The 9,619-nt window shown below is 36.8% G+C and overlaps 1 protein-coding gene across 1 annotated transcript; it reads right to left on the bottom strand.

Moving 5' to 3' along the window:
* Positions 1 to 4,196: 4,196 nt before the first annotated feature.
* On the bottom strand, positions 4,197 to 8,276 carry LOC149382142 (P-loop containing nucleoside triphosphate hydrolases superfamily protein). The gene is made up of 8 exons (XM_089600829.1): positions 7,935 to 8,276; positions 7,641 to 7,792; positions 6,587 to 6,867; positions 6,402 to 6,483; positions 5,791 to 6,216; positions 5,000 to 5,701; positions 4,793 to 4,909; positions 4,197 to 4,729 (listed from the first exon to the last, which is right to left on the bottom strand). The coding sequence occupies exons 2-8, from the start codon at positions 7,788 to 7,790 to the stop codon at positions 4,328 to 4,330; spliced, it is 2,160 nt and encodes a 719-aa protein (XP_089456955.1). The 5' UTR covers positions 7,791 to 7,792; positions 7,935 to 8,276; the 3' UTR covers positions 4,197 to 4,327.
* Positions 8,277 to 9,619: the final 1,343 nt, after the last annotated feature.

The raw sequence follows: 9,619 nt of genomic DNA, 5'->3' as shown, positions 1-9,619 counted from the left end.
AGAATGATCTTTACATATCATGTATGGTAAGAGATGAAAGGGGGAAAAATTGTTTTTGCAAAATGAGTATCAAATATCAATATTATTAAACTGTTTCTTTTCGATGATTTGTTTATTTTTTAGGTGACTCGAACTCAACTCTAGTTAGAAGGCAGAGTGCTTGCCAACAATCCTCTTGTCAATCTGTAATATTTTGTAACTAATCTACACTGCTCAGTCACTCTCTATATCTATCGCTCTCTCTCCTAGTTTTATTCTGTAGGAAGCAAAGAGTAAATGATGATATTTCTTGGTGTATTTTATGGGGTTTGAACCGTTTGATTAGACCGACGTTTGTAAATTTTTTTTTTTTTTTTTTTTTTTTTTGCTTCATTCCCACAGCTTTTTGTCTTCACATATACAAGTAGTTCAAATAAATATTGATTATTTTATGTGGACAATCTTGGAAGTGGTTTTGCCAGTATGTTTGAATCAAGTAGATCATTGAAAATCGGAACTTTTTTGTTTCTCTTCCGGACAGAAGTATACATGATAAGGGATAAGTAAGACAATTGTCACTAATATTTATCTAATTTATATAGATATATTAATTTATTTATATACTGCTGTCTATGTGGAAATTGAGGCAATGTTACAGTTAGTCATAAGTGACACATCACTCTTACGATGGACCAACCAACCACAAAGAAACATCACCTTCCAACTTATTGGACACTTGACATCCTCTCTCTCTCTCTGTCTCATATACCATCTATGTTATTTCAACCTCTTTAATAGTATGATGACCCAGAAGTTTGAAAAAGTCTTCACAAAAACAACATTTTTTTTTCCTTTTCAAAATTAATGTGTACTCTTTATTGCTTTGTGATAGTGATAATTCACCGGTACATAATTTGGATGCTTGTGTGCCTCCATCGCTATCCAAAAGCCATATATATATATATCGTCCCTGCTAGGTTATATATTCACTTAATTATATCCCCTTTAGATCATCTCTTTAGTCTTTACCATATCTGTGTGTACTGTATCTAAATAAGATCCGTTTGGTATATTATTAGTAATATAGAATAGACCATGACTACTAAAAGAAATAAACTACTTTGCCATTTCTACTCTTATATAATAAAGTCGCTTGACGTATTTTTTTTTTTTTTTTTTGCATATATACATAATAAGTTCTCCAATAAAAAGCCAAGTGGGTACAAGAGTGACAGACATGCAAGTGAAGGATCATCAATCTTGGGTCCCCAATGCACAAGATCTCTTCATACAGCACAATCCAACTAAATTCTCCAAACCGACCGATCACAAAAAGATTATATATAGTTCTGTTCTGTTTCAATTTATCTTTGGTTCTATAGTTAGATGTTGTTCATTTATGTAACCCCTTGTACAGAAGATAAATCTGAGGCAAAATTCTTTATACAAACTCCATATGGGTATATATATGCGTATGTATGTATATATTTCCATTTCAATCACTGTATTTGAGCAGAATGCAGGTTATCAAAGACTGAGAAATTCGTACAATTTATTATCCCTGTCACTACTGGTTGTTCACTTATTTTGTCCACAACATGTATACGATCATTCATCATTATCTCTATGCGTGTTGAAATATTAGTGGATATCGGAAGATATTTAACGTACGTAGTACAGCTTACTGATGTATTGATTCATCTTAGCATAAGGTCTGATATTTCTCATCCTTTCTTTACAGCAATAAATAAGGCAATTCAGTCATAGTGTAGTTGAGAAAGTAACTAAGTTGAACGTACATATATATAATATTATTAAATACTAACTGATCTACTCTTGAGAAATCGTACGTACGTGTTTATATATGGCTGCAAATAATAATGATCACTAATGTGTTTAGGTGTGATTATATATACGAACTGAAGGACTTAATTTTTAGCGACACTCGGTTCATCATAAGCCGGTCGAAGTGCTGAAACTTTAAAATTAATCGACGTTGAAATTGCAAATTATGCAATAAAAGGCATTATGTCGTCCAGATTCAAACATATCTAACAGCTGCACAGAATTTGATCCAGAAACTCTATCTAATATCCCCAGTTTGCTATCTCTAGATTGAAGTTGATTTAATCGTATAAAGAAGATAAATAAGCCATAATAATAAATTAGTGATATTACAGTGGTATCTAGTTCTCTTTTACTGTAGATTTCTTTTTGTAACTGTGGGCAAAATGGTTTATAAAAAATATTGCAATGTCACATACTATTACAAGCATATTCATTCAGTATATATATATATATATATATATATATATATATATATATATATATATATATATATATATATCCACCAAACGTTATTCTCGTAATTAATTGCATACTTACAATACAACAAAGTATGGTCAATTTTTTTAAGAGGCGATCAAGACGTATAATTTTGCCATAAATATATGAGCTTTATCTTGGACAAATACTTCTAATGTATAGTATATATGTGATAATATGGCTCTAAGTAGATCAGGTTTCCTAACTTAGTAGAATTAAGATCATGACCATTATTCATTAAGGAATTACGTGTTTTCATATTTACAGAAAGAAGAACATGAAAAAGACTCGGTACTCCTCAAAATATTGTCATGTTCAAAGACTGATTTATCTTCATTTCACAATCCTTAGACCTTACCCAGAAAGGGAAAATCAAAAGTATATTTCATGGGCAAAAGGTGAAAAAGAAAAGACTAGACAGAGACTAGAACACTGTGAAAGACGACGAGATGATCAGATAGTCAAGTCAAGAGACATTGCCATCATTTTTTGCATATGGGGGATATATTTTTTTAAACATATATAGTATGCATCGAAAGTCTATGCATTGAACATTTGAAAGTACATTTGTTATTAAGAATGGTTATTATATCACCGTGCATCCTAGCTAGTGACCAATGGTGTACATTCCAGTTACGTACGTTAGTTTTCTTCGATTAAATTTTCGTTGATAAAAATTGATCAATATTAATTAAAAAGATTAACATTAATTTGTTCAAAGAAAATAAAATTATAAGAGTGTAATAGCTGTTGAAAACAAATAGTTACAACAATAAAAATTTGTACAAATACCAATTTTTTCATCAAGATTAATGATTTTCTCTCTACTTCTTTTTATTTTTTTCCTTCAATTTTCGACATATATGTTTTCCCATTGTCTCTAATTTCATGATCTCTTCTTAAATTGATTTTATTTTTTGTAAAACTACTTAAAGTCTTAAACTATGTGATCGAATTTGTTGATATCTCGACGTTTAGAATTTGAATCTGTTGATTGATTGGTTCGCAATTGCAAACACTTATCAAGGTATTGATGTAACAATTACAAACCTCCCTCAACACGTAACTCTCGAAGAGGTAGAAAATCTCGGACTCCAAGTTCAAATTTTCCACCAACCATGACCACGGTGGACAATGGTAACCGTTGCCGATGTGCACACTTGTGAAACACACCTCAATATTAATCAACGCACCACTTTAACATCAACCATTACTGACCTTCGTCGACGGCCGATTCTTGCCAGACCATTCATGATGATCGGCAAGACACACTCGTGCGACACTGCAAGCGTGGATCGCTTGCAATGCTAGTTGTTTAAGAATAGGCTATAGTTTAATTTGCTATTATCTACAACAGTACATGAAAAGGATGGTAAGAGAGGGGTTGAATCTCAATTATAAGCCAATTTCATGCACTAACGCTACTCTTGATTTGATAGGTATGAGCGCGATAAGAAACCTTACATGGCCATGATAGCAGGGACGAAGCCAGAAAATTGAAAATTGAAGAACTGTACGCTATATCCCAAGACAAATTTTATTAGGACTCTCCCAATACTATGCTTTCTGATCCAATATACTTCAAATTAGGACTCACAAATGAATGAGGGCATGCCTGAAAAAGCCACCCTTACCCGGAACCCGGACTTGAACCGCATCGGACAGAAAACGACTTCGCCAGAAAATGCATCGGCGTTTCAAGACTAACTTATTCATTGCCCATGATTAAGCTTTATTTCAATCGACTAGGTTTTGATAAGAGGAAAGGGTTCGTCGTTCATAAGAGGGCTAGTTGAACCGAGAATTCGAAGGTCAACGTGAAAAGATCAGAGCAGAAAAGGTGTGAAGAAACAGAACCTAATGACTCTTTTTTCTATTAAGGCCATCTTCAAAAAAAAAAAATCTTTTCTTTTTTTCACTTTCATGCAAATATATTATTTGAAACACCTTTACAACAAAGGGAGCAATAAAAGTACAAAGCTCCCATGAGGCCCAAACCACATGACCACTAACAAAACTGTTATCAGGCCAGCCCCGGCTCTCGAGACGCCCCGGAGAGTATGGCTTCGGTTATTATCGAGCCGTGCTTTCCTAGAGCCGGAATGCTGAGTGAGCGTCTTCTGGGTCTGACGCTCCCAGAGCCCGGAGATGGCAGTCTTGCTGTTTCGGCCATGTCGCTCAGCAGAGACGAGTTAGCACATAACTGTTCGGTTACAGAGGCGCTTTTGGTGCGGGCAAACTGATCTCTGTTCCGACGATTCTTGTCCCGTTGAATACGGCTCGATTGGCCCTCCGAAACGAGGGCGACGGTGTCTTTGGCTTCTTCTTCGTCTCCGGACCAATACCCGTTCTCCACCCCGTCCTGCATTGCCAGATCATCGTACTCTTCGTCTGATTTTGTAGACTCCTCGTCCACCGACCCCACCTGTAGAACAGCATTAAGACCGTAAAAAAAAGACATTTTAACGCTATATCAAGTGTTATATACCTCTTCATCAAGGTTCTTGTCACCGTCATCGTCGCTCAAGTCGTCGTCACTGCCTGCCTCGGGCTGCTCGTCATCGACCTCTTCATCGCTGCCGTCCACCAAATGTTCCGCCTTTAGCTAAAGGAGAAAGAAAATCATCAAAGTCACAACTAGAGAGAGAGGTGATTAATTAATTGGCCTTGAGCAATTTAAAGAGAGTTTTTATACCTCTTTCGAATGGCCTTCAGACATCCTTGGAGAGCTACAGCAAGAAGAATAATATTTACTGCCAGTCTCGATCCCATCCGCCCTCGATTCGTCGACACTCCCGGCGCGACTGGTTCCCCCGTCGCTGGGCCAAGCGCTGATCCCGTAAAGCCCAAACTGAAGATTGACTTGCTCTGCCTTAGAGATAGGTTCTCCGTTGTTCAACAGAGCCTTCCCATTCACATCAACAGCTTCGATAGGCCAGGCCTTGGCCACAGAGCCGTCGGTATTGACGAGGGTCACGAGATGCCTAGACGAGCCCTGCCTCTGAATCAGCTGAAACATTCCCTTGGAACTCAAAGAGTTGGCCGCGCATTGGTTCCGATATTCATCGTCTACGAGTGAGACCGTGTTTGTCGTCGGATCGTAAAGAGGTTCCCCGGCCTCGCGCCTCCGGAGGCAGCTGAACACCGTGGCGTGAATAGCCGCTACGCTCTTATCAACGTTAGTGTTGTTAATTTTCGGGACGAGATGTTTGTCGGCCCGTTTGCATAGATATTCCTGAATTGATCGGATGTTACGTATATATTTTACATATTTGTTTTTGGCTGGATCCAATGTCATGTACTTTGCACGGACAGCAAATCTTTCCAAGTGTTTTTCCTCGTTCGCGATGTATACCATGAATGGTATGATTGAAGGGTGTTTCTTCATTAGCCCCATCTGCATATCAAAGATTAGTCATCCAAATTAATGTTTCACAGAGCATAAAAAGAAGAGGAACAAGGGCATATAGGTATTCGTTCACTTACAACAAAATTAAGGCTCAAGTGAACACCCTCGACAACTACCGACTCGTTCCTCTCTTCCCATGATGTAATTAGCCGATCAAGGCTGTCAATTACCATCTCACTCTGCGCCTTGAAGCCTTCGATAGCCATTTTCTTTGGACTGAGCAGTTCAGTAGCACAAGAACCACCATCCGATTTCTTTGTATCGGATGTCCTGGCTGTTGACCCATCAGCTAATTCCTCTTTAGGAATGGAACGTGATGCACCGGCCATTTTTATAGCTTTCCTGTTAGCCTTTGCTTCTGCAACGGCCACCGGATCCAAGAACTCCCCTGCATGATAAGTTGAAGACCATAGCAGAGGATTTTCTTTCTCGTCTACAAAACTTCTCATCATGTGCCGAATGGAATCTGTTGATATCACAGTAGTTATTCCCAACCTGCTACCCTGCAAAGAGAAATAAGGCATAGTTGAGACATAGCGAATCACATACACTGATGAACCATCCGACCTAATACTATGTAATAAAACTGAACTGGAAAAAACACGTACTTATGCACTGGAATTCACATGAGATTATACAAGTCCTTACAAGAACATGACAAACCCCATGCATAAGTGAAATTAAATACCAGCAATGCGGACAAAGTAGATTTGCCACAGCCACTAGTGCCACACAGCAAGATGGTAATAGATTCCTTCCTTTCCCGAATTCTGCAATGACAAAATACAATAGAATGTTAGAAATAACGCATAAACACAGTAAAAGGCATCGACTTTTTTATCAGCTTTGAATTTGCCGTAATCTCATGTTTACCTGCATGCCAAAACTAGGTCAGCCCTCTGGTTGGGACCAACATACTTGTACTCAGCCAAAGCATTGCAAACAATATCAAAGAAGGTTTCTCTCATAACGAAAACCGTTGTGCGTCTTTTGTACAACTCAAACGGGACACTCCTAGCAGCCTCTGTTTTATCCAAACAAGTTGCTGCACCAAAGTCATCTTCCTTTTTCGATCCTCCGATTGAAGCCTCTGATTTATCTTTGCCATCAGCAGAAGTTTCACTCTTTATTAGCTCAAATACTCTCTGGCTAATCTGTCCGCAAAATGTAGTTTAGTATTTTATTCATCAGTAAAAGTTCTACCGTCCTAGAACTTGTCAATGATCAGAAGGACGAGTTTAGCATATCCGAAAAATGTAAGAATGCATTCATAGTTGAACCGACCAATTTCAGTGTCTGAGAAATTTCATACTGGCAATAATGACTTTAATTTCACAGCGAAATCTATAACTTTCTCTAGTCACTAAATCAATGAAACATATAAACTTCCTCTGAAATGTAACACTAAACAAAGCATAATTTATACAAGGTTCATTTCCTCAGATCAAGACACCAATAGAAAAAAATTCCATTCGAGTTGAAATTGTCTAAAAAGACAAGGAATAGAATAAGTCAACTTGAAGAAGTCACGACACGATTCCGTGAGAGCGACATTTCACTAGGTGATTCAGTCAAGAGCTGCCTCAGATAAACATAAAAAACGTAACTAAATAAATCACGGACATAAAGCAATTATAGAAATTACGAGCCTTTGTTGACCAGTCTTGGCTCTCGCGGTTAAAATAAAATACAGAAAAAATTCTAACTCAGGTTAGACATTCAAGAAAACTACGCGACAATTAGAACTTTCAACAGTGAAATTCAAAAAGCATTTTCTGCATGCAAATCCAGATCTGAAAATTTAAAAATAATTAAACCAAAACTGCAATTAGAAAGGAGAATCAAAATCCGAACCGGCTCCGATTTCGTTGATACGCAAATCAGTCAATCAAATTAAATCGGAAAGAAAAAAAAAAAAAAAAAAAACCTTGAATGCATGTCTGGCTTTACATCCCATGAGCTGAAGAGTGCTCTGAAGAACAGAGCGCGTGTATCGAAACGACTCTTTCCCTTTCTCTCTCTTGTGTTCCTCTTCCACGACCACTATGTACAGCAATTTCGCAGCAACCTCCGCCATCTCTGTACGGATTCAACATCACACCGATCAATCAATATTCAATATACGCACACATCGCAAAATTTTGGCGCGGAAAAAAAAACCTGGAAATCGAAGAATGTACGTAGGTGAAAAATGAAAACAATGCAAGAGAAATAATCGGACCTGTAAGAAGAGCGACCGTTCGGTTCGATGTTCTTGTCAGAGAGAGAGAGGTGGTTTAGGAAAAGGTTAGAGAGAGAAGAGTAGGGTTTTGAAGAGGTAAAGATGGAGATCGGCGAGAGATGACATTGTTGTTTGTCGCTCCCTGATTTCCTTTCTTCCACGCATCGCTCAAAGCGAGCCTCCACGGGTCGAGTCCTCCTCGGCCCTCACACCTCTCTCTCTCTCTCTCTAAAGATACCTCGTTTATCTCTCTCTCTCTCTCTCTGGATTTTGGGATGTGGATGTGAATTACGGATTTCGCCTTGGTTCGCTGAGAGAATAACTGCTTGGGGATATTTTTTCCGCGGCGGGGTTTAGACTTCGGTTTTACTTTATAGCAGTTGTGCGGTGGTGGTGGGGACCCGGGAGGCTATAATGGGCCCCATTATCCAGGGTCAATAAATATAACTCTTTTTAAAAAAAAGAATCACTATTTCTATTTTTTTATTTCTACGAAAATTAATGAATATACAATGACAGGACAGGGCAGGAACTGTTTTTGTATTTGAATTTTTTTTTTTTTTTTTTTTTTTTTTTTTTTACTTTTTTTTAGTATTAAAAGACGTCACACATATTTTAATATGTTTGATTGAGCAGTATTACCATGAATAGCAATTTCTATTTTTTGAAACAAGGATAAATTTATTTCTTTTTATACATGGTATTTTGTTCGTTTCCTATGGAGGCTGGACCGACAATAAATTATGATCATTATTACGAAGGTGTTGTGAACGTAATAAAGCGTTATGTTTTAATTTTTTTTCTTCTTCCATTTTAAACATTTTTATTGCGGTATTAATTTAAAATAACTTGCTAGGATTTTGAGTTGTGGGGACTTGAGTAGTACATTTAATGTATAAAAGCAGAATATTTATTGATTTTTTGAAGGCGGCTTACTTTTTTAAATAATAAAATAATTGACACCTATTTTGTGGGTGTTGGCTTACTTCTTGTAACTTGTAACTTGTAACTTGTAACGCAATTTGGAGATATTTACTTGATTTTGTTTCATTCCCTCGCATTAACCGAATTTATAAAGTGGCATCTGGCATGTTGATTAATGCATTAAATTTTGATAATTCTGTGTGGATCCAAGTTCACATGCTTGATAGGAACACCTAGTAATGGGCAGTTCAAAATCATTTAAGCAGTGTATTTATTATTTATGAAATAATATATAGATATATATATGTGAGAAAGAAAAAAAAGAAAAAAAAATAAAAGAATGGCGTCACGTAAAAATTAGTGTGAATATGTATTGTGGGGCACACTATTCTATGATACTTTCACGAAATCTTCGCATCTTGCTCGTCCCTAGTGTTTGGTACAGCTTATTTTAGGCTGTTTGTTTTTACAAAAAACTAAAACAATTTTCAATGTTTGGTGAAACCGTTTATAGCAAAAATTTCAAAAACGATTTCTAAAATCATACGTGAATCTTAAAAGCTAGGATTACTAGCTTTTTCAAAAATCGTTTAAGCCTCCTGATACACAATTACGTTTTTATCCTCATATATCCTCACGTCTCAGTACTGCGACTTCAAAAAATACAGAATTCCAGATAAGAGGCTATTTCTCTTATCTTGCAGATGATATAGGTTCTTTATCTCTGTCTTCCCTGTCATACAAAAAAAAAATTAAATCAG

The sequence above is a fragment of the Urtica dioica genome, chromosome 11, assembly GCF_054948205.1.
Source record: "Urtica dioica subsp. dioica isolate 48M chromosome 11, U.dioica_male_clone48M_v1_H2, whole genome shotgun sequence".
Lineage (NCBI taxonomy): Eukaryota > Viridiplantae > Streptophyta > Magnoliopsida > Rosales > Urticaceae > Urtica > Urtica dioica.
This window is presented reverse-complemented; position numbering and strand designations above follow the sequence as displayed.